Source organism: Hyposmocoma kahamanoa, unplaced genomic scaffold (genome assembly GCF_003589595.1).
Source record: "Hyposmocoma kahamanoa isolate Upper Pololo Valley unplaced genomic scaffold, ASM358959v1 102, whole genome shotgun sequence".
In the NCBI taxonomy this organism is placed as follows: Eukaryota; Metazoa; Arthropoda; class Insecta; order Lepidoptera; family Cosmopterigidae; genus Hyposmocoma; species Hyposmocoma kahamanoa.
The window spans coordinates 12,837,304-12,863,713 of NW_020653337.1; the positions used below are offsets into that span (position 1 = coordinate 12,837,304).

Here is a 26,410-nt window from a genome sequence, read left to right on the forward strand (position 1 = left end):
AACACGGACTACAGTGAATAAGTGAATGTCATGTGATAGAAATGAAGCGAATCGTTAAAGTTTTCATACTGTTTAAAAGAAAGATATTTATTTAGTGTTTATCTTTGTATTATAGTTTGTAAGTAAACTAACATTCTGTAAGAAACATTGTATAATTTAATAAATAGACAACAATTACGTATTAAGCATGCATTTGTAAACAATTCAAGAATATTCTAAATTGGATTAAATAAATTTGATACATTTGATGTGTTATTATTAGCACTAAGAGTCTTATTTATTTTTCTACAGTAATGTTTATAGAAAGTCGAAGCCCGTCTCCAGTTACCTTTCTCGAGTATGGTGTCTAATGGGACGTTACATAACCAGTTGTAAGAGGCAACTGCAGAGCGACTGCTGACAGGTGCAGCGTCTATACCTGCAGATTTAAGAACAGTTCTTACCCAACCGCCAATTACCGTCCTGGAGGCAAGTTTCGGTGTTCCCCGAGTCGTGATGAATAGTTGTTGAAGTGAGCCTCTTCTTGATGTCGATAGTTCAATGACCTTTTTCTACCCAGTAGACAGGGCAAATTGCTTGAACATCATGAGGGCTAAGTTTCCATCCCGATTGTTGGTGTTGTGCGGTGTCTGTTTTCGAACCAAATATTGGCAACAAAATAATGTTAATATTATCCTCTTGTATGTGACCTGGTGAAATGGATAACCATGTTAAATTATGAACTCTCCTTCCCGATGTAAGTAATAATATTGTAGCACAACGCCGACACGCTTCGAAAAATGAAATATTAATCGGCACATTGTTTTGAAACCATTGTACAACCTGTTGCGGGTCCCAAATGGGGACTTTCCTATTAATGTGGCGTGCTACTGAAACAGATTTTAACACTCGCCGCACAAATGTGTCTTGACCATTGACTTACAAATAAATGGACGACGGGTCTAATACAAAAACCACGAAATAAATGTCCCAAGTCAACCTATTCGAAATTTAAATTGTAATGTCATCGCAGTATCGCGCTGTCAGTAGAACAAATGAAGACTAAAGCGGAGTGTCGCGCTCTGTATACGATTTTAGCGCCTTACAAGTGCGGACACTTTTTAGCGCGGACCCGACGTTCATATAATTGCAAGTCAATGGTCTTGACTTAATTTTTTACTCAAATGCGGTTCGCAAATAGTGGAAACAACAGATTTATGTAACTGTATGGTTGATGGGGCAAGCTTTTCTGTAATATGGAGATCTGCGAGGAACTTAGCGAGGGCTTTTGCTTGCGGTGTAATAATGGAAACTTCGTTTTTTAAACACCACTTTACCCATCGATTCCAGGCCGGTTTATATGACATCAAAGTAGATTTCCGCCACCCGTTCATCAATACGGCCTTCTCTGCTGGGGTCCAATTTTTCAGTAAGGTGTCCCAGCTCCAATCAGCCAAGCTTTCAATATCAAATCGGTTACCTTGGGGAGCGTTAGGTTGGTAGTTACGTCTATTAGAGTTCTCTGTAGGCCGTGTGTTAGAACTGGCCTGCTGAGGGCTCTGTTCTGTAGATCTGGTCTCCAAAACGACTTTGTCCAGTGGGGGGCTACTACAATATACTGGCCCCTGCAATTGTTTAGGTGAGTCAAAACCCGAAGCATGAGTGATGGAGGAGGAAACACTCAAGCTAGTTGGTACTCCCATCGCTTGCTGGAGGCATTGTGGAATAGAGCGGCCTCGTCCCTCGGGTCTAGGGACGCGTAATGGGGAACTACGTGGGCTCGCGCTGATGTGAGGAGATCCACCTGAGGTATACTGAATTTTTGAAATATTTTGTCTGTCGCTTCTTGTAGGAGATGCCACTCTGGTATCGATTTGCCTCGAGACAGTCGATCGGCCACACAGTTGAAACGTCCTGGTAGATGTTGATAAGTAACTACAATCTGTAAGTCTTGAATTAGTTGACATACCTGGCGGGTTTGACTCATTAATTTTGATGACTTCGTGCCCCCTTCGTTCCTTAAGTACGCGAGAGCCGTTACATTGTCTGACTGAATCAGCAAACTGGCCCCGCGTAAGCCCTCTGTATTAGATTCTATCGCTCTCTGGATCGCTACTAGCTCCTTGAGGTTGCTGTGCCAAGTTTGTTGGTAAGGTTCCTACGACCCGGCAAGACACGAGTCGTTTAGTAGGACTCCCCAACCGTAATTGGAAGCATCGGTTACTAGGTAGTGAGTAATTTGTGGTAAATGAATCATAGAAAAATCGCTAACCGCACGCCGCCACCACTGTAGATCCAACAGGACGTCCTTCGGCAACATGTATTGCTGCCTTGGATGCTTTCCCTTGCGTAGCGTGCGAAGGTGACGTTGAAAGTGGCGGCAATGTAAACGACCCTGTGCCATTACGTAATTGGCAAAATTTAATCGCCCCAGATCGGACCTCGCTTCGCTGAGAGAGCAGGTCTTCTTCAAAAGAAGTCGCTGAAGCTCCTTTTGTAGTTTTACTATCTTCTTGGGAGGCAGATATTTTTCGTTCTGTAGGGTATTCCATTGAATTCCTAAGAATTCGATGTTTTGTGTGGGATTCGTAATAGATTTTTTGAAATTGAGAATCCATCCTAGAGCCTGAAGAAATTCTATGATTGAAGAAGTTTGCCGCTGAAGCAAACATCGATCTTGATTGACGATCAGAAATCGTCGAGATAAACTACAATACGGACACCCGCCTCTCGCAGTTGGAATCTCGAAATGAGATATAAGGTAAAATTTCTTTATTGTTATATAATTGTTTACATATTTCAAATTCAAAATCGGTCGGAAGGAAAGGTCTGCTTTTTGAATTATTCAAACATCGGTGACACAAAACTGGAACTTACTTCCGCTAGTTCTAAGACCTTTAAATCTAACATTGCCCGAATTTCTGCAGCCATTTGGGGAGAGTCTGGCGTTTGGTAAGTATCCAAATCTGGTATCAATAGAGCTTATAAAGCTTGGCTTTCTTATAAATGGTATTGGAAATCATTTTCAATATAACTGGTGGAGCTCTTAGAGCCACCCACCTGTGATAAAAGAGTTGTAGGCGACCCGCTTCGAAGCGATGTGAGTCAGTGGCTAATTGAGGTGCAGTGTCGGGTACTTGCGAGGTACTAGGCTCGGATACCACACGTGTCTGTCGTTCCGACACCCCCACATTTTGCACATTTTGTTGCATAAAATTATTCATAAAAACCGTTAGGTCACTAACCTGTTTGCATAACTGACCAAAAACCGAAATATCCGAATTGTAGTACTCACTGTGGCGCCAGTTAGCGCGATCTAAAGAGCTGTCGTAACTTGGAGATCTCGATCTGGAGTACGAGCGAGATCGAGATTTGCACATTCGTCTTTGTCGGTCTCTGCCTCGTCGTCGTCGTCGGCACTCGTCAGTGCCGCCAGTTGTATCGGAATCCATATCGGTACGCAATCCGACAGGATTTCCCCTTAATTGTGTATTCGCAACGAAATTCAACAACGCAATGAGGAAAACCGCGTGTCGAGTTTGAACAACGGCCACCGCATCCCCACACCGGTGAAGGGGTGAGCAGCGTGGTGGTAAGGATCCAACCACCAATCGGAGGGCAGTAGAGGCGTGTTTTGTACTAAAAATTCAGCAATAGCTCTCTCACCAAACCTGCACAAGGCGAGGAATGCACAATAGAAGAATTATCAAAACTTGGTGGGACATGCGTACTGCGTACAGCTCTTGGCTACCAAATTCAATATTGTGCCAAAAGAAGACGCTTCTTCCACAATTATGGGAAAGAAAACAATTACAAGTAAGTAAACGTGAACAAAACCTAATACTAGGGTTTCTTGTTTCTCACAACTAACATGTGCAATCACACTAAAACTTTAAAAAAAGTAACACAAACCGTTTCTCAACACAATGACAATGCATTGTGACCGCGTGCAGTTTCATCAAAACACGCAATACTATGCGCGTTGATCACATCAACGTTAGTTCACCTACACATTTATATTTTTTGTACATTTTAGGAAAACTGACTGTCTAATGCTTAATATAGTCACACAATTACGAGAGTATTCAAATGTCATTAACGATTTTCCACATTGCAACATAAACACATACTGACCCACAAGTAAGTTGAGTACGATATACGTAATAATAACGTAAAATGTGCAAAAGTAAGCAATGGAAGCAGTGAAATTGCCACAATCAGTTTCCCAATAGTTATCAGCGGGTGTGCAGTACGGCGGTGCCACCATGCAGTCGTGCATTATTTTGTTCCAGTCCTCGCCCGTCACTATGCGGAATAACATGGCGACGCTGTGGATCGGCGAGTTAAAGTTTGCTCGTCTGAAAAATAAATACAGTACTTCTATGACATTACCATCTGTTTCTCATCATCGTTGTAATTACAATATTATATATTTTAAATTTTTATTTCAATTAATAATTGGTAATGTAAACGTATGTTGTTTGCTGGTACCATAGATTTAGTATATCCATAGATTGGCCCTGACGTATTGGAGACGAGACCAAAACAAAAATACATCTGTGTGCGTATAATGTGCATGTGTGCAAGATAAATAGTGTTGCGCCATCCACTGATTTAACTTAAATATCGATTAACATATTACACCGGCATTTCATTCGTTGCATTCACCAAAATGTCTTAACGCAAAATACCGAGACGTTAATTAACTAGTTAATTAATGATTCAATAGAAAATTAAGAAAGCTACTATCACCTACTGGTAGTGCCATAGGATGGTAGGTAAACAATGGGGACTTTCACCCAAGATAACACTATGGCTCTACAAAATGGTGATAAGACCCATGATCAGTTACGGCGCGATAGTATGGAGGCCACGAACCAAGCTGACGACCGCAACCTACAAAATATAATTATTATAATTATTGTATGATATGATAACATAGAAGTGCATCACAGCAGTGAATTTGCAGATAAGTAATAGAACCAAAAAACCGGCCAAGTGCGAGTTGAACTCGCGAGGAGAGGTTTCGGTACAAACTTAACATTGTAGTTGAAGAATATGTTCTCCAATAGATTCCAACAGCAAATATAGGTTTATTCGCACAATAGTGGGAAATTTAAAGATAATTTCTGTATTTTTTCAAAACTTTAGGCTCTGTAGTTTCGAAGATAAAGGGTAGAATGATCAATTTTTGTCTATTTTCTTAAACAACTTAAAAATATTTATATTTCAAAATTCCAAAAAATATATATTCTTAACAACTTTCCCTCCCTTATAAGTATTGTGTGTGATAGTGACTTAAAAATTTAGAATTAATTTATTTACGTAGCACGTTTTGGTCACACAAATGCATATGTGTACCAAATTTGAAAAAATCAGCATCATATTTCGGAACAGAACAGAACTCTAACAACAATAAATCGTTGATTTGTTGTTGATGAGAGTAGTGCTGCACAAAAATCAATTAATTGTAAGACATACCACATGAATAATGTGGGTTTAGAACCAGAACGTAGCTTTACTCTTTGCTTGCCTCTAAAGGCATTTTATTTAAAAGCATTTTTCCTCAAAGTGTTTATTTGCCGCATATTTTTGAAAACTTTTTGGAAACCCCGTCTTCTCTCTTTGGCATTATAAGCCATTTCTGTCGTACTTCAATGATTTGAGGAAATCTGAATCAACAACAATAATTAACATAAAAAATGGGTGCCTCAACTATGCTATTAAAAGAAATTTTCGTTTTAATGTAAACAAAATATAATGTACTAATGCAATATTAACTAAATATAAAGTACTAAATCCAGAAATTTCTGATTCAATAAATAAAAAAAAATTAAGTATGAAGATGATTTCGGCAGTATGCAAGTCACGCCTTTGCCTTTCTTTTTTTCAGTTAATGACATCTCGATAACATATTATCGATTGCGTCAATCTCTATGAAAGTGGGGTTATCAATTTCAGAAATTCACGTATTTGATATATTTTTTAATTGAATTCGTATACATTTGGGTTATTAATGCACTTGAATGGTATAATTTTACGGATATATTTAAGTAAAAAACTTTTGTGGTAGTGCTTTTAGACAGCTAAAAATTTAAATAGTACTTACATGTGAAATGTACAATTCTGCGAGTTTTCCTTTTTAGATAAGTTACATCCGGACACTGAAAACTTTACAATGACTAATAAACGTCCGTTTAACACTATTTCACATTTTAAAACCAATTATTTTTCAAAAATAAACGAAATTTGTTTCGTTGTCAGCTGACCCTAGGTTCATATAGCCTCATAGCTTATAATGAAGTGGTCTCGTCTACCCATCTCGTTCTAACATACGTGTATACTAACTCTCTTTCACTTGCATTGCCAATCTATGGGTACCTATATACTAAATCTATGGCTGGTACAGAATTAATTTAATAAAATAATAATAATACTTTATTTATCGCGGACTAAAGTTCAATTGCTTACGTGGCGGAACGGTTACCATGCTGGCCGGCCACGCAGAGGTCCCGGGGTTGATTCCCGGGCCGAGAGAAATACAAAGTGTTGATTTGCATTCTCGCTATATTTACAGAGGTCATTCTATATCCAAAACTGAACCCAAATCACTAAAAAAATTTGAACATTTGAACAATGACCTATGTGCAGAAGACGACAATCTTCACGACATGTTGTTTCAACTGTGTTACAAGATGGATAAAAAATTGTAATTTGCGGAGATTTTATCATTGACATTCTAGAAAATTCAATTTATTCAAAATAACTCAATAATCTGCTCGCAGGCCTTAATCTTATGACATCTATTGATGAGCCAACTCGTCGCTGTAGTGGAAAATGTATAGACAATATATTTCATAATATAAAAGGAATCAATGCAAGTGTCATAGAATACCCATTATCAGATCATACTCCCCAATTACTGAAGTGTCCGGTTAAGAAAACATATTCGCCTGGATTTTGGTATAGATTTACAAGTGCCTTATTAAAATAAAATATGTTTATATTTGAAAACATTTGAATGGTATAAGGTTCAACGATTATTAAATTAAAATTAAAACGAAGCCTAAATGGACCTCGCGAGGTATTAAATTATGCTGTAGGAAAAAAAGGGAGATGCTATGACTTTACCGATATACTCCACATTCATTTGGTCATTGACAAAACTAAAATCATGAGTTTCAAACAAAGAAAACAGTACAAAATTAAAGCCATTGACTTTCTTGCTAAATGTATGGATGAAACAGATGTTACTAAGTTTTTGGGTTTACATGTAGATAGTAAATTGACGTGGAATCCCTATACAGAACATGTTTGTTTCACACTTAGTAAACAGTCATACTTTTTATTTAAGCTGAACAAAGTGATTGACCGAGACGTGGTTCTACAGGCATACCATGCGTACGTGGCATCCACTTTGAGATACGGTATAATGTTTTGGGGAAATGCTTCAGGTATCGATTCCATATTCCGCGCACAAAAAAAGTGTGTGAGAGCTAATTTAAGACGAACAGACAGCTGTAAGCCGTATTTTAAGGTCCTTCATTTGTTAACGTTGCCGGGTCTTTATATTTATGAGTGTTCAATTTTTATCAGAAAAAATCCTGAAAAGTTTAAGAACGTTGCACGAAGACGTACTTGCGGTAAGTTGTGTACAGAATCACACAGAACTACGCTATTTAGTAAAGCTGCACATTACATGGGGCCAAAAATGTATAATCATTTGCCAAAGGATATTAGATTGACAAATAATTTTAATGAATATAAAAGACAACTGTTAGCTTTTTTAATAAATAGTACTTTTTACTCATTGACAGAATTCTTTGACAATAATTATTTACATATATTATTCATGAATTCATTTTTATATCTTTTGTAATTTTACTTTTATTGGAATATTTGACAATTTCATTAATCGTAACAAATAGTTGAGTTTTCATTGATTGATTGTAGTAATCTTAGTAAGTTGAATGACATATATGTATGTTTGCTGAATAAATTGGAATTATGGTAGAATAAGTTGGATTTGTTTAAAATAAGATCTGATTATATTTATATTTTATGATTTTGATTTACTTAGATTATGATTATATATATACTTATTCTGACAAATAAATAAATTGATTGATTGAAGATTTTAGATCTATTTGATGGCAGGGTACGAGTAGAGACGGGGGGAGTATCGTATCGAGCGCGTGATTGGTAGATTGGTAGTCCACCTGGCGTATTGCGTCTGCGTTCATCGCGCATACGTTCTAGTTTCTCACGAGATACCAAGAGTTATTGCAAAAAACACTACCATGTACATTAACATAAAATGCGTTCTTATGGCATGATGTGAAACGTTTAGTTTACGCAGATTACGAGTGTCGAAGAATTGCGCGCAAAAAATCGTCTCTGGTTTCTTTCTGCTTTTTCTGTTGTAAAGAATGTGCTAAGTTGAAACGAACTCTGCATATCTGTGGCTGGCTCCAGTACTGAGCCTGCCACCTGCTGTGGAGCTAGGTACATCTAGCATTACTTTCATATAACCTAAAGTTGGTAAGTACCAAATCTAACTTACAAAAAATCTTTTTTCAACTTTTCTAACTCATGTAAATAATTAGTAAATTATAACAATACGTAAATAATATGATTTAAAAAACAGGTAATTAAGCGATCAAGAAAGATTACGTATCGCTCGGTGAAGCGAGTGGCGGAGTCACTGTCCCCTGCGGTGAGTACACTTGCGGGACAATTTTACAAAACTTTACAAGATACAGTTAGCCAGAATATTAAACGGAATATTTTTTAAATATTTTTAGATGATTTAGCATTATTTATATTATTAATTTCTTAAATATGGCGAGAATGCAAATCAACACCCTGTACTTGTACGGCCTATATTTATTTCTCACGTGAGTTTGGGTGTAATTTGTGGTTGTCGGTGTGTCCATAGCACCCTCGATACAAGGTTTCTCTAGTATGGGGCTATGAGTGTGTCCGCTAATACATAGTTGTTAGTAAAAAAAAAAAACTTATGATAAATATGATTGATTACAAACAAAAACAAAATAATAAATTTAAATTATAAAATTCAAATTCAAAAATTAAAGCGTTTAAAAAAAATTTTTTTTCGATAAAAAGGTGTTTTTAATATTACACAAAGATCTAATCTCCAAATAGTGGAATGTGTAGAAAGGAATACGATTTCAGTGCACTGAATTTCGGCAGTAAGTTTATTAGCACAGTTTAGAAAGGCGCGATCGATTAAAAGCTCCATTAAGTAACATGTGGTATTTTTCACTGATTGTAATTAAAAAATAGAATAGGTCGTGCCGTGAAAAGAACATACGTCAAACGACCGAATGGACGCAGACTGGTCGGACATTATAGGTACCGCTGGAGCGATGGAGTCCAGAAACACGTAAGGGATCTTGGCACTGGTGACTGGCAGGAACAGGTTCAGAAGAGGCGTGGCAGAATCTGATATCGGAGATAAAAGTCCACTTTGGGTCACTAAGCTATTGAAGTAGTAGTCGCGTATTTTGTTTTTTCAAAAAGTTGAAGCTTCGGCTTTACGAATATTTTGACGCCTCGCCACTGTAATATAGTATGTATCATTCCCAAGAGTCAGGGTCTGGTGACTTGTAGTACAGGTGTTAAGTTTTTAACAAGAACCAGCTCCTTAAAAAAATTGGAACTGTTTCTTAAATTAATGAGAACCTTCTGGTGTTTTCGTGGAGAAATAAACATATTAAAATCTTAAAATGTAAAGAACTCGGTGAAACATTAATAATACGTACCTTCCGATCCCTTCCCCGTATTTGACATTTCCGAATACAATAGTCCCCGCGAGTGCGTAGAAGAACACCAACAGAAACATCCCAAAGATAATGAAGAAACTTTTGCATACGCTCACGCCGACCGTGAGCATCAGCATCTTGAGTGTCGTGTGCTTGCCCGTGATCGTGAAAAAGCGAAGAATCACTACCATGAACCCTACGAAGTATGACAGATCATTCTGGAAATAAAAAAAAATGTTCCTAATAAAACAATGCTGAAGCAAACTCTTAGTAAAACTAAGAACCGACGATGAACTAAATCCTCAGAAATATATTAGCGGTTTTGACCACCTCAGTGGTCGAGTTGATTGCACACTAATTTTCATGGTGTCGCCATCTCTGAGGTCCCGGGTTCGATCGCCGGCCGGGTCAATGGAGAAAAACTAACTTGTCTATATTGTCTCGGGTCTGTGTGTTTGTGGTAACGTTATTGTTTCCATAACACGAGTGCTTTAATTACTTACTATGGGATCAGAGCAGCGTATGTGCTGTCTAATATTTATAATATTTCTTAACTAAATTTAAATTACGCGCTAATAGAGGTTGTGAAAAAAGTAATTGAAATATTAAATTGTTACGAAATTTCTGTTGATGATGTACATTTATAGTATTGAAACTAAAATAGATTTTTCGCTAATTAAAAATGTTTTTATTACTAAACTTGTTTCCTGTCTAGAGTACTTACGATGGTCAGATGAAATATGGTGATTATATAGCTAGACCAGTTTACAGGCTGGGATTTAAATACCAAGATTACCTTTAGGGTAAAATGCATGAATATCCAAATGCAACCGGCGACCGTGACGAGTAGGTCGTATCTGTTGCGACGGCTTTGCCAGTAACCGCGTGGCGTAAACGCTATCGTCTTGAATAGCACTTCTACTACGAACACCAGGGTTAACATCGCCGATGTTAGTGCTAGCGTTTCTGTGTTCGGCGAAAGACGGGACCACTAGAATTCAGAACACCTTGTCAAATCGAAGCAATTTTAAGGTAATATATGAACAGTTCAAAATGAGACGTATACGAAGAATTTAAACATTCACGCTTTTCATACATTATTTTGATTTAAAAAGTCGGGATTTAATAGCTCACTAAGTCACAGTCACACGCAAAATAGGCGCTTTGTCGTCGAGTTGCGGATACCAGCCCGTTGCACCAAGTACCAAGTAAGTCACAGTTCCTTCCTTCGAGACTGTGGACGTTGCAACACGTCTGAAATGTCGAGGTGAATAAAAATATTTATAAGCAATTAAGTCTCGATATTTTTAAATAAAATAATGTGTGAAAATCGTAAAATTAAGTCCCGTTTTTATTTAATCAAGCAATACATGAGCAATACGGTGAATACTGCAATGTATTTAAAAATTCCTGTTGGAATGAGACTAAAATTACTATTGTCATAAGATTGCTCCAATTTACAGAATATTTTCTTAATGCAATGAAAATCACAATAAATATAAAATAAAAATTCAATAGCGGATTGTATTTTGTTGTAATACAAACGCAGCAAGTTGCCTCGATGTGCATTGATATATTGTTAGGGACTGTGTTACCTTCATAGCTTTGTAGTATTGAATTATATTGTCTGCCAATTTACCTATTTTTTGTTTCTTTAAGGTATATTTAGGGGATTGTACGTTTAGATAAAAGTAAATTTTAAATAATATGTATTTTTTGCATACGTGTAAGTGTTTGTCCCTCAATAAAATAAAGAAATCACTAATGTAACAACTAACAACACCTTAGAGCGACAGACGCTGGGGGTGCGTTATGACACCGCAATGCTACGATTTCATCGCAACGAGTACCACGTGAACAGTCCCATATCATTCTACATAAGTTTTGTTTACAGTGCCCCTCCCTGTCAACCTGTTGGTTTTGCGGGAAGAGCACTATGACCTGTGCGCGCACAGGAACTTTACAAGTTCAGGTTCTGACGCCAGATCAGCCAGTGTACAGGGTTGTCACAGATCTCTGTCACTTGACTTCATCCGGTTCTTCGAGAGGCTACTGCCTCGGGTGAGCCTCCCCGGGTGCAGGTACAGTACCCTCCGGGATATTCTCCAGATATTTACCGGAGCTGTAGGCACGCCCACTTCCCGTTGCGCATTGCACAACTAGCGGTTGCCACCGCTAAGCCGTCGACTCTGAGTCCACTACCAAATATCCTCATTGGTGGCGGAGCTGTAAGGCATGCTCACTTCGCGACGCCGAAAAACCACGTCTCTGCAGTTCCCAATAACCTAAGCGGCTGGAGGGACCGGAGGATATCTAGCTTATCCTTTACTAGCTCTCCGGGCTAGTGCCGGAGATGCCAGTTGCAGTGTCCTGCGACAATGTCCGGACGTAGCTTCTAATTTAAAGGGCAACTCACGTGTCCCACGCGTCTCCTCGCTTCAGGCCCTTAACTAGACCGCTACTAAGACGCGCTAGCTGCTCACGAGACAGACGCCCCGGTTACATGTGCGTCTGCTCCGGCCACATGTAACAGGGGCAGACAAACATGTCCGTCTCTGTAGCTAACCACAAACCCCAGCGTGCCCACGCCCAAGTCCGGGTCCGCCAGAGACACCCGCAAAGGCGTATCACTGGCGGAGGGCTTGGCCCGGACGCCCGCTGTAGTGCCACGTGAAAAATGGGTTGTCGGAACGTAACGCCGCCTACTTATGCACCACACGCTACTTCTTCTGGCTCCTTGTACGATGCGCTCGCATTCGGTCGCCGCGCGCCGTTTTAATACACCACGTAGCAAGTAGTTCTATTAATATACAGTACAATGCAGTGTCACCCCTCAGGCGTCGTAACGTCGACGCAACGCATTATGTGGCATCGCTATTAGGTTACAGTAAAAATTCTTACCGTAACTGCCAATAGTCCACTGTTTACGAGAACTACTAAGGCGATCACTCTCTTAAAACTCAGATTCTGCGTGACATCGTATGCGAAGGCGCGTATTTTCCGACCGTCCGGTCGAGGCGGCAAATGCAGAGGCTGAGCGATTTTCAATCTCTTCTTCAAATCGCACCTGCAAATGAAATGCATTTTCTACATACTGATATAACTACAGACAAACATACAGACGACATCAAAATGTATTTTTTTTAACCGACTTCAAAAAAGGAGGAGGTTCTCAATTCGACTGTATGTTATTATTTTTTAGATAGCCCGCTCGGAAGTGGACTTACCTAATTCACATATAGAGAATTATTGCTGCATATACAACTTGTTGAACAAGTTTCTTGGTATCGAACATTGACTTACAAACAAATGGACGACGGGTCTAATACAAAAACCACGAAAAAAATGTCCCAAGTCAACCTATTCGAAATTTAAATTGTAATGTCATCGCAGTATCGCGCTGTCAGTAGAACAAATGAAGACCAAAGCGGAGTTTGGCGCTCTGTATACGATTTTAGCGCCTTACAAGTGCGGACACTTTTTAGCGCGGACCCGACGTCCATATAATTGTAAGTCAATGGTATCGAAAGTAAGTTTCATAACCTTAATTTGGTGTTGATCATTTCATGTATACATAGAACTACAAACAGCATTCACCAAGTTTTGGGTAATTTTCAGGTAGGTTTTAACTACCCAATTTCGGTGGCAATTTCTATTATTTACATATTGTAAAATATTATCATGAAGTATTATTTAATAATTCGTGTAGTAACCTGAAATATTATTTAATATTTTACGATAATTTACTCAAATACCTAAATAATAAAAATTGCCACCGAAATTAGATAGGGAAAACCTACCTGAAAAATACTACTTTACAGCAATTTATCACTTTACAACTACGGCAACAAGCTGTATATTGGCGACCTCCGTGGTCGAGCGACTTGCATACCGGTTTTCATAGTGTCGCCATTTCTGAGGTCCCGGGTTCGCTCCCCGGCTGGGTCAGTACAGAAGAACTAAATTTCCTGTATTGTCTCGGGTCTGTGTGTTTGTGGTACCGTCGTTGTTTTTGATTTCCATAACACAAGTGTTTTAGTTACTTACTTTGGGATTAGAGCAACATATGTGATGTTGTCTAATATTGAACATGCATACATTCGCGAGAAAAACAATAGCAGTCTTTTGGACTCGTATTTGTTAGATAAAAACAATTGCAAGCCTTACCATCTTCGCTGGTCAACAGTCAAGAGAGCAGTGCCCTTATTCTCCGAATAGTTGGCAATCACTACGCCGACGAACAAAGTAAGCCCAATCATGCAGCCTAAAAATATATATACGTGAATGTAGATAGCGTGTACCTGAAACAAAAAAGTATATTATAGCAGCTGTATTATATCTCGTGAGGGTAATTATGAAAAACAATATCCTTACCGGTCCTAGAGCTTTGATCAAAACGTCGCGAACATCTAGCCATCCTTTGAAAGACAGAACTTCGAATAAAGTTAATAGAGCATCACCAATGTTGTCAAAACTGAAGCGCTTTGGGTTTGCCCTAAAAATTTAATTATTATAATTTAATAAGTGGTACACAGAAAACATTTCCTTACTCCTATAAATATCCAAAAATATAAGTTATCTTTCAATAGAATAAAAAAAAAATTAAAAAAATTATAGAGTGTGTTATGAGTTTACGGTACCATACATCTATTTGCATTGAAGATTTTTTCACTCAAGACCTTGTAGTACTGGGTCACATCCAAAGTAAATTCTTATACAGGATGCTCCAAAACTCAACGATAAAATGGGACCAGGGTCTCGTCCAATTTGTAACACCCTGGTCCAGGCTTATCGTTGAGTTTTGGGATACTTTGTATATGTGTCCCAGTGCTATCAGGTTCTATGTGACAAAAATATTCAATAAAATTAGACAGAGCACCATAAAGTGTAGATTTAATTATGCATCAAACCACAAAAAAGTCACACTAATCGCCAAATGTTTAGAAATATAAACCTACGTACCATACTCTAGGAACTAGCATAGAAGGAAAAGTCTCATTAGGCCCAGGCTTTAGTTTCATCTTCGTTACGAACACTCGACGCATGAACACACCGACACATTCTGACCGGTTCAGAATAGTGGGATCGTTACAGCGTGCCAGACGTCCACCGTATAACTGTACACCATAACTCGCAAATACGAACATGAGTAAGATTAACAGAGTCGATACCTGAAAGACGGACAGAATTATAGAAATATCGTATGATAAAGCCACATAACGTCAAGTGCTTTTATGACAAGAAAATCATAAAAATATCTAAAAATAATATGTCAAATTATCTGTATGTGAAATTTTATAACTCTCCTATTTAAGCATAAAAAAGTTATCGACTAATTTCGTTCGTAAAATCTATAAACTTTTTCCACAAAAGTCGTAATTTTGTAGATGTAGTTATTACACCAAGGGTATACAGAGTGTTTTTTGTAACTGGGACAGTATGGGAAAATCCGAAACCATAGGAGATACAGAAAACCAGTCTTAGGGACCGTTAAGTATTTTTTGTGAAAACAATTTTAGCGTAGTAAATTTTTCCATTTTATTGGAAGAAAAAATCGGGACAGCGCATGTGCACGAGCACATTCCTTTTGATATAGTTTGTTTTTTTATACCTTTAAATTTTGTATTCTTTTTCACATCACGTTTTTGTTATTCGTTGTTGTCAATCGCTACATAAAATACGTTCCCAAAAATCCCAAATGATTACTAATTTCTTCTCTCCCTTCATTCGGAACCACTAGACAAGCGTCTCGCCAATATTGATGTCCTTCGAGCCGGATATAAAACGAATGGTGAAATTTAATTTTTTTTTATTATTATTTTTTTTTTTGTAATATTTACAGCAAATTTGAAAAATAAATATATGCTAAGTTACAGGTGAAAGTGCTAATTCTAAATCTCCACACATTAATAAAATGTTTTTCATAGAAAATGAACAAAATGAACGATTTTTAATGCCGGTAGACTCAGTTTCTTATAGGGATAATTTCATTATATTGGAAGAAAAAAATTGGGACAGCAGAAGTTGGGTTAAATTGAATAAAATGTTATTATTCATTTTGCATGAAAAACATTTTGAATTAAATTTGACCAATTACTGCAGTGCCGAATTTTTCTTCCTAAACAATGAAATGATCCTTACAAAAAAACTGAGTCGATCAGCACAAAAAAAATTTACTCATTTTTATGGACAACTCAGACTTGACCAAAAAAATTACTATGCAAAATTGTTATAACAAAAAAGATTTAATGGTTCTTAAGATAGGTTTTCTGTATCTCCTACAGTTTCAAATTTCTCATATTGTCCCAGTTAAAAAAAACAGACTGTATACATACATACACTGAGCTCAGTGAAGCTAAGCAGAATGGAATACTGAGTTGCTTCTAATGTCATCATCAACCCATTGTAATACCCACTGCTGGGCGCGACCTTCGTCTCTAAGGACCAGCGCAAACCCGCGGATGGCGGATGAGAGCATCGAAGAGGATTTTATTATTATATACCTTTATTTCAGACAACATGTGTACATTTACTTGTAACGTACATTTTACTTACGGACTACGTTATGTAAAAAACATTGGTGTCATTGTTTTGGTACTTGTCAGCAACTATTTTTTGCTACCCAGCACCTGATGGAAGTGGCGCATAATGAGGGAATCGTACCTTCCCGCCACTGTTTTCAGGGTTTTGTACCCGCCAGCGCACACCGGTGAGGGATTTCCCTTGCGATACCGCGAGCGCCCACACACGTAGCGCAGAGTCCGCCGAAATGCCGCGGCATCCGCCGACATGGCACCGGTCGTTCGGATTTGATTCCGTTCGACTGGCTACAACGCAGTCGAAAAGTTCCCAGCGCATATAGGCAGACTCCGGCGGTATATGAATGTATGCAGCGCATGCCAGTGACTTCCGTCGCATGCTGGCGCCGCAGAGAGAAATGCGACGCGATGTTCCGAGGTCGGCCTTGAGCATTGCAATTTAAACCTTATTTCAATTCCCATAGCATAAAATATGCATTGATAAATTTAATGTCCTCTGTCTTCCCATCCGCCGGTATGCATTGGCCCTAAGGAGTTTGTTTGTTCACACTTGTGGGACTTCAAACATTAGCGTTGAAAAGTTGTGAACAAGTTGTTTCATCACGACGTTTTCCTTCACCGTTAGCGTGAACTATTGTGACTAAATATTCACAAATGCTGTACCTGAGAAGCATTACACTTTAAGCGCCATTTTTGTAATTTTACGGGAGAAGCTATTTTGTGTCGAAAAACCGTTTGTACGACAATTAGTAGCTCGAAATGTTATTAAAACTCAATTACTTTTATTTCAAGCCATTCTGAATTTTGTACATGCAGCATTTCGACACAAAATCGCGTCCCCTGTAAGATTACAAAAACAGCACTTACAGTGTAATGCTTCTCAGAGTTACGGAATGTATGTCATAGGGACATGACGCGTCGCCTCAGTGATTCAAACCGTCGACCTCACAATTGAAAAGCAATTCGCTGTACTACCACCGCTCTTTCTTTTTTCTTCTTGATATCATTGTATTTAGCTTTAGCTGTTTCGAAGGTAAAAAAGTTAAAGTTGTGTAAGACAATCTTTAAACGCACCAGCAAGATTTCCTTGAAGCCTCGACACAATTCGTAGACGACTTTGCGCATGTGCGGAACGAGTGTGAAGATCCGCAGCGGACGTACGCAACGGAGGAACATTAGCATTTGGGCTGCTGAGCCGGGCGGTACGCGGCGGGGCATCCAACACAAAAACGTTAGCGATACCTGACGGCATAAATTAATTTCGGCATGCATCAAATTTGACATCTATGTACACCTGACGGCAAAAATTAATTTTGAGCTACATAAAATTTGATAACTGGGTAAACGCGTAAGTACCCCTACCCCGGGGGTCCTTTATTGTCATATTTATTTATGTAGATAATTAATAGATTCCTGCATTCATTTCCGGAAATTCATGTTAATAAAAATGGAAGTAAATTGAAGGTTAAATCCTGCAAAATAGCTGTGCTTGTTATTTATTTTATTCATTATATGCAGAGGGAGGTTGGGAAATTAATTGCATGAAAAAAATATTCAACACAAGCGTACCTATTAGTAATGTATTACTTGGTAATGTTAGTTCTCATTATTCAAGGAGTGGGGCCTGGTGACTTGTATTACAGGTGAAATACCAAAATCAAGCACCAGCTCCCACAATATAGTACCGTAATGTACCTACTAAGATTTATACCGTTTTGTATTTTGTGGTGAAAAATGAACATATTTATTATTATTATTATAATCGCTATTTTGCACGATTTAACCTTCACTGCGTTCGCGGAGTGGCAAATTAATTTACTTCCATTTTTATTTATCCTGTAGTTTGATTTGAACTTAAAAGTAATCATCATATATTTATATCACTATATATAGTCTATTGCCAAACTGGCCGGGTGGACGTGTCCAATATTTGTGCTGTCTATGTAGATGTTTTCAAAAATTTATATACAGATTTTACTTACTATATAAATGAAAACATCCAGAACTGAAGCAGCATCTTTCAGATACGCTTTAGGTGTGAAGAATAACCCATCAGCTAAGATTTTTAGCGCTAATTCCAAACTCATAAAAATCACGAAACCGTACTCGGCAATCTGAAACATTGTGTTATTTTTATATGATATATCGAACTGTTGATATAATAGTGTATAATCCAAAAATAATCCAAAAAGTGACTTTTTCAGAATCGATGAAAAACGAATTACTCCCGTGAAAGATCTTTACAATTATGTATAGGTTAAAGTTTATTACATTATTACAGATATCTAATCAATTTCCTATTTGCCAAACGTATTTGAATTAAATAAAAGAGAAAAATAATTTCATATTTTTGAGTAAGGATTTTTTTGGCCAGAAGTAGCTCATAAAGTTTTGTCTTATTTTGAGTTGAGTAGATATCTTTCGATTGTTTTTTGCAATATTCTAACGATGGTTTTGTTGAGGTGTAGATAATCAAATTTTACATTCAACAATGTATAATCTTCATTTTCACATATTTCGAGTTACAATACTGTTGTAATAGCTGTACGATATGATAGATATGATACTATGATTTTTCAACATTTTTATGACATGCTAAATGTGAAAAATGTGTTTATCGAGATAATAAGTAATAATTTCATTCAAATAAGTTCAGGTGTTTCAGCGTGATTGAGTAATAAACATCCACTAAACTTCGATATGTAATTTGTATGAGAATTGACATGATGTAATCAGGGAAAATAATACCTGTAAAACAGAATTTTCCATAACCCTGTAGGTAGGCGTTTCGAACATCATAGAGAAACAGGATAGCGTGGTCGCCATTATCATCACCCAGTCCAAATACGTCACCAGGCCGAGGAAATTGCTATAATAAAATAATTGTAAATACAATTATCAATCATAAAGTAGAAAGCAGATTTTTTTTTTATATTATTAAGTGACGTGACGAGCAAGTCGTGCGCCTGATGGTAAGGTAGACGCCTGTCCATAACAGTTGCAGTGCCACTCAGAGCTTTAAATCGCAAAGTCCTGAGGGGCACTGCCACTGCGCCCGTCACCCTGAGATATAAGTTGACAAGACCCATGTGCCTGTAATTTCACCGAATGCGACCGCGTGCGTATAACTGTCATGGCAAATACGCTCTATTTGTTTAGCTTTTACGTTTTAACTTAAATGAGCGTCCCGGACACGCGAGCGAGTCTGGTTTGAATTTGGCCTACGCGGCGGCCCGCGCGACAGCCGGGCGGCGGCCGCGCTGTAGTATTATTCAGAGGAATTTAAATAGTTGCCTAGTAAATATAATTCAGATTCGCCATTAATGTATATAAAGGCGTGGTATATACAAAAACTATCAATAATCTAGGTACATAAGAACACTCCGTATATACGAATTTAAAATTAATATTTTTGGAATTCTTATATGATACCAGTATTAAACGTATTTTAACAGATCCATTCAGCTTAATGTCAGTATGAATCGATCAATCACAGGGCTCTTAGCGTAGATTAGAAATGTGCGCCACGCCGCGTGGCTACCGATGACTTATTGTTTTATTATGGTACTTCATTTCAATAAAATATTTCCGTACAATCAAAATTAATTACTGGACATCTATACACAACCCATTCATTAAGAGGGTTCATTTTTATGTGATTGCTTTTTTACAAGTTCAACCTGCTAAAGTTCAATTGTAAAAAACGTTGAAACGACGTTTTAGAGTTTTTTAGACACCTAAATATATGCATGAGCTAAATTATCAACAAAACTATTATTATAATTTATAGAAAGATAGAACAAACTCAAAGAAATACCCCTTCGAGCCGTTAGGACTTGAACCAGTGACTATAGCTCTCGCAACTGAACTACAGAACGGGTCAGCAGACCTTACTTTCTCTATGTGCTTGCCGCATCTTTGTTTTTTTTACATTTTAACGGCTTTTTTGCCGTAGCGCCATCTGTGAGAAAACTTTGAAAGTTTTTTCTTCTCTCAACCAGTAACTAAATTATTAATTTAGGTGCTTAGATATAAACAACATATACTTACTGGAAACTTTTATAGTGGACCTTCCTCTCATTGCCCGTAACAGGGTCTCTAAGACGAGCATCGTAACGAGCATCAACTATGGCGCGACATATCTTCCTGAACCGCGATTCGCGTGGCACTATCAGCAATGGTGTATCGAATAGTGGATGATTCTCTCTTAGATCTTCTTCCCGTTGATTTCTGAAACGTTAATTTGTGAAGCTATATTCTTTTTGACCTCAACCTTTTTGTATGAGACTTATCTTACCTGTCCTAGCGAAAAGTGTATGGTATGTATGTACAGTCAAGAGCACGTCAAGCTGGACACTTTGTATATTGGATCGTTCTTATTGTAAGCGGCATAGACTTGACGTGCTCTTGACCCTGTACGAGTGTGGAATCTTTGGGAAAACAATAATTTAATATATACAAAAATACTTTATTTATAGGTGGTGAGGTATATAAGGCCTAGCCGGAAACAAGGCTCTGTATTAAAAATGTTACAATAGTGTAACTAATTAATTTAAGTATGTTGTCCTGTATGCGTTTTATTTGACGATTTTAAAGTTTGAACTGATTTCCATAGTCGTTTAATTTACTACGCCTTGACGACCTCTGTGGTCGAGTGGCTTGCACACCGGTTTTCATGGTGTCGCCATCTCTGATGTCTGCTGCTTGTGGTCCCGTCGTTGTTTCCGATTTCCATAACACAAGTGCTTTAGTTACTTACTTTGGGATCAGAGCAACGAATGTCTTTTTGTTGTCTGTGTTGTCTATTTATTTATTATTATTCATCACTTCAGATTACGATAAAACTTTTGTGTGTTGTTGCTGCAGGCGAATAGGCGGTTTTTGGCTGTTGCAGTTAGTTCACCACGTAATTTTTTTTATGACAAGGTGACGGGGCGAACAAGTTGTGCGCCTAGTAGTAAGCGACACGCTTATTCATAACAGTTGCAACAAGTCCCATGTGCCTGTAGTTTCACCAACAGTAACTTTCTTTTGTTTCGACAAATGTGTCTACAACTGATAATGCGGTTCTTTTGAAAAATTGACACGCGTGGTACAGCTAGTATATATTATAAATAGTGTCGATAATAATTACTTCGGCAGTTTTTTGCATTCCTGGTTATACGAAGGGAACCTATTGGTTATAAAATCTTACCTACGCATTTCCGCTTGTTGCCTTTTAGCCTGCAATAGTCGAATATCAAGGTAAGGCGGTCTCGCACGAGATGAAGGCACTACTCGGGACGCAGCGCCGATGTCTCCGTTCTCAAGAAAGTGCTCATACGTTTGCTTCAATTTAATAGATCCACTGCGCACCGAACGCCGTATAGATCGCGATCCAAACCTGATCACAAAAGTTGATATGAAACTACGCAACACAATAGTGATAGTCTAGTTGGAGGAACTACTGCCACCTATATAGGAGGTCTTGGGGCTGATTACTACCTCGAGACAAGTATTATACTTCAAAGAAGCAGTGATCGTAAACCTATCTATCTTATCTTTCCGTTTAATGTTTGGAAACTCTGTTTCTTTAAGTTTTTTATAGTGAAAATATTTTGAAATAGATTCAAGTAAAAATGGAAATTTTTCATTTAATTTATAATAGTCAATACTACGAGTAAAACAACGTAATAATTGTAAGTACCAAATACGTTCCTGAATTTTGTTTCACAGCATTTATTAAATTGCTTTGCTTACAGAATGACTGTATGAAATGGTGCCTGATAAAGGACCCAATATTTCCTTCTGGTCTAGTGCTAAAATAAACAAAGTATAGTCAGTAAATTTCAAATCATGTGCCGTTCAATTTGCTATTCATCACAAGCTTGAAGGGGACGGAAAATATTATGACAAAATGTTAATGTCACGGAATCACAAAATTCCTTCTTGAGCCGTCCTTAACCCATATTGAGCCAAGGTCATGGACTATGCCCTATATGTAGGTAATTTTCAGGATAGTTTTAACCTAATTTCGGTGGCAATTTTTATTATTAAAATATTCTAGAATACTATCAAGATTACATAACATTCAAGTGTAGTATCCTGAAATATTATTTAATATTTCAAGATTATACACTCGAATACTTGATTATTAAATACCGCCACCAAAATTAGGTAAATAAAACTTACCTGAAAATTACCATTTGCTTTAATTACGACGATGATTTTAAATCATATACAATACTACTACAAAATTTAACATAATAATTTTAGACTGTATTCGACGACCTCGGTGGCTCAACGGTTGCACCCCAGGTGTTAGATGAGAAGGTTCCGGGTTTGATTCCTAGTTAAACCAATTTGGGGAAATTAAGTTTTCTAATTTGTTCTGGTCTGGGTGTTACAGAGTGAATTCCATTACTCTGGTGCTAGAGTAATTGGTGTGGTCGTCTGGCACATTATTATTATTATTCAGGTTTTTAACTCGATTGATTGACCCATTGGGTAGTAGTGATTAAATACAAATACTTTACAAAACAAACACGCACTTCTTTTGATCGACACGCAACTGTTTCGCACTGCTGATGGTTCCCTGCGGTTTCAACCCCGACTTGCCACCGGGGCCCAGCATCGCCGAGTCACCTAGCACCACTCGACGATGATTCTTCGAATCTCTGTAACATGTAACTGCTGATTAAATTTAAATCACATGGAAATATATAAAAAAACAGCATTTAACATTGACCTGCCAACAAATGGACGTCGGGTCTAACACAAAAACTACTAAAAGCATTTAAGTTAAATTGTAACGTCATTGCAGTACTGGTAAATTTAAGGGCCCAAAAACACTATACTCAACTTCTACTAGAAACTTAACAAAATGCACCATAATTAGCTTCGACTGAAAATTACTTGAAGTCAAGAGTAATGGAGCAACCTTTATTGTAAATATTATTGAATTTTTATATATGTCGAATTTCGTACAAAAAATAAATAATAAAGGGTTATATATACACACATCAAAAGTGTCTAGGGATCAAGTACGTTTAAGAGTATTGCTGCAATTAGGGTTAATTATATTAACTTTTTTGTATCGCTATTGATAGTTTTTAGTGCGTTTTAACATTTAAATGAGGAATATTGTTTAAAATTCGATAATAAGAAGAAAATCGATTGTCAATGTGGTTTTGTATAAAAATGAGTTATAGCGTTTTGACAAAATCATTACAATATCTGCATCGGAACCGAAACAATTTACATTATTATGGAGAGACGACATCATTTAACCCGAGAAGTGATGATGCGAGCCGTCGGAATGTTGGAAGCTGGTTCCAGGCAACGTGCTGTGGCTTTCACTCTTAACACTACACAGAGCGTCATAAGTCGCCTCTGGACGCGCTATCGCATGACGGGCAGCGTGGCCGAGCGACATGGAGGACGATCTCGCATCACGGCTCGCAGACAGGACCGGTATATCCAAAATACTGCTCGACGGAATCGTACCATGACCGCCATGATGTTGGTTACGAGGCTCTACAGCTCCTCAGGCTTGCTAATAAGCGATCAAACAATCCGAAATCGTTTACGTGAAGTGGGTCTGCGATCCCGAAGGCCGCTTAGAGTTCCACCTATTGCACCCTGCAATCGCAGGACCCGTTTACGATGGGCTCGCGAACACAGAAACTGGAAGGAAGAAGACTGGCGCTATGTGTGCTTTTCGGATGAATCCCGCTTCGGTATGAGACCGGATACAAGACGTACTCGAGTTTGGAGAACATCTGGACGTCATGAACGTTTGAGATATTGTCAGGAAGTTCATCCAAATGGTGGGGGAACAATAATGATATGGGCCGGTATTTGGATCGGCGGAAGAACCGATCTCATTTGGATCAGGGGTAACCTCAATGCTCAAGTTTACGCAGAGAGGATTGTTTCAGATGTTATCATCCCTTTGCGAGGCCAGTTGGGTGATTCATTTCAACTAATGCATGACAACGCACGTCGACACACGGCTAGAGTCGTAACACGCATTCTTGCCGAAGCTCGTATCAACGTTCTGCCGTGGCCTGCTCAATCGCCAGACCTCAATCCAATTGAGCACGCATGGGATATGCTTCAAAGAAGAGCTGTGCCGAGTATGCATACCGTACATACTCTACAACAATATTTTGACTTGTTACAAAACACATGGGCGGCCATTCCTCAAAGTGATTTTGATGAACTCATCTTAAGCATGCCAAATCGCTGTAATTGTGTGATTCGTGTTAATGGTGGAAATACAGACTATTAGTTTTCTTATCTTTACAATAAAAATGAGCAAAATCATCATTTTCGCCATTTTTTTGTCATTTAATTGACGCCGTTAATTTGAGTTTTTTCCCACAATTTGCAAAAACATCAATTTTAGTTTATTTTAATTAAATATAGGGGTAAGCGGTTAAATAAAACATAAGCATTAAAGTAAGAAGTCGTCTTGGAAGACTGGATTTGGTAAATATTGCTTAAATAATTTTTATTTCAAAAATATTCACTTGATCCCTAGACACTTTTGATGTGTGTATAATAGTCATACATACAAATATAACAAGTGTGAAAATAAGCGTGTACTTTAGGAAATGTACCGACCAATATTTCAACCGATTTATAATAAAACCGTTACATTTTCAAGTAATTTTGATGCTTTTCACAAAGACAAAATTAGCTTTTATTTTGTAATATTCCTAAAAAAATACATTTGACAATATGAAAATTCGATATAACGTTATTTCGTGCAATACTTATTTTTGACACAAGCGCGGAAAGTTAGTCATTATTCAAGAACCTCGAGGCTTGTTGGCCCGAGCCAGAGGCGAGGGTCAAGACTCGATACAAGTGAAAATGACAAATCCGCACTTGTGTCAAACGTTTGCGAAAAAACTACATTGAAAGTAAAATACAAACAGTATTTTAAAAAAAGTAAATGAAAAAGGCGGGATTGTAAATGAAAAAAAAGTTAGTACTTTTTTTGGCCTACTTTTTCAATATGGCAACTGTTGCCAGCAACATTAAAATGACTATGTTAGTGGCGCGGCGCGCAGTGGTCTCGCGTAATACTCACCTCCTGTCATTGTTTAATACTCAATCAGCCTTCTTTATGGAAAATATTTTAGTATTTTTAATTGTAACCCGTTGTTTTATAAAACACTTATGCAATTTAAACAAATAAGATTTTATTGACGTTAACGATTGAGAAGTTTTAATGACAAATTACTTACATACGTCACAAAGCACATAAATATTAAATAAGTATACAACCTCTTTAGTTCTATGTTTAAGACTTGAAACAACAGCAAATTAAAAAAAAGTAAAAAGCACTAGTGCGAAAACTCCAACTTTCGGCTCGATTTGTAGTACGAAAAATACCACGTTTTGAGCAACTGTATTAAAAAATATATTTTCTGACTTCTTATAGGTAATCCCAAGCCGTAAAACGAGTACAACAATATTTTGTTAGTTATTGCTAACATTTAATAAAATATCATTTTAAAAATAAGATTAAAATCAAAGCGACTCTATAGTTTCTTTGATCTGAATATTTCAATCGGTTGTGATTCGAACAATTGAAAATGACCAAGAAGTTTATATAAGCTTCTTGAAATTGACGTAATGGGTCTCTTTCCATCTTTTGCGCATGCATGTGTAGAAAAAGAACAGCTAGCAATTTGATTACTTTGTTTGCTGTTGTAATTTATATTTACGATTAATTTATATATAAATCAAGCACAATACAACTGTACAAAATAACACTTTTAAATGATACCTATGATAACACAATATATTTTGTTTAGTGAAAATATGATACAAAATCTTGCTTTTACACTTTAGTGCAGTAATTTTTACAACTTATTATTATATAGTACTGCATGATTGACAACCGCGCTGTCAGTCGAACAAACGAAGACTATTGCCCGATTGACGCTCTGTATAAGATTTTAACGCCCTATACCTAGATGCGGACACTTTTTAGAGTGAACCCGATGCCCATTTGTTTGTAGTGCAATGGCATTTAATAATAAAGCAAAAGAAAAAACAGTAAAATAACCTGATCAAAGATCTGCACCAATCAAACAAAACCTGTAAATAAAA

At 37.5% G+C, this 26,410-nt stretch overlaps 2 protein-coding genes across 3 annotated transcripts in view; both read right to left on the reverse strand.

The window, feature by feature from the left end:
• Positions 1-31: 31 nt before the first annotated feature.
• LOC113236157 lies at positions 32-2,703 on the reverse strand. The gene is made up of 2 exons (XM_026472165.1): positions 1,148-2,703; positions 32-911 (listed from the first exon to the last, which is right to left on the reverse strand). Exons 1-2 carry the CDS (start codon positions 1,944-1,946, stop codon positions 538-540), a joined length of 1,173 nt encoding a protein of 390 aa, XP_026327950.1. The 5' UTR covers positions 1,947-2,703; the 3' UTR covers positions 32-537.
• Positions 2,704-3,956: 1,253 nt separating this feature from the next.
• LOC113236142 (sodium leak channel non-selective protein-like) overlaps positions 3,957-26,410 on the reverse strand; it is a 30,712-nt gene continuing 8,258 nt past the window's right edge. The window contains exons 14-27 of one of the 2 annotated variants that reach the window (XM_026472154.1): positions 22,834-22,959; positions 21,498-21,686; positions 20,354-20,533; positions 19,052-19,172; positions 18,286-18,417; positions 17,378-17,545; positions 14,727-14,935; positions 14,139-14,259; positions 13,932-14,065; positions 12,666-12,831; positions 10,561-10,755; positions 9,765-9,982; positions 9,314-9,444; positions 4,204-4,337 (exon numbers count right to left, since the gene is read on the reverse strand). In XM_026472154.1, the coding sequence (XP_026327939.1) occupies positions 9,315-9,444; positions 9,765-9,982; positions 10,561-10,755; positions 12,666-12,831; positions 13,932-14,065; positions 14,139-14,259; positions 14,727-14,935; positions 17,378-17,545; positions 18,286-18,417; positions 19,052-19,172; positions 20,354-20,533; positions 21,498-21,686; positions 22,834-22,959 (2,089 nt within the window). In that variant the 3' untranslated portion in view covers positions 4,204-4,337; position 9,314. Of the gene's footprint in view, positions 4,338-9,313; positions 9,445-9,764; positions 9,983-10,560; positions 10,756-12,665; positions 12,832-13,931; positions 14,066-14,138; positions 14,260-14,726; positions 14,936-17,377; positions 17,546-18,285; positions 18,418-19,051; positions 19,173-20,353; positions 20,534-21,497; positions 21,687-22,833; positions 22,960-26,410 lie in introns of both variants that reach the window. The other variant, XM_026472146.1, reaches the window with a different exon arrangement.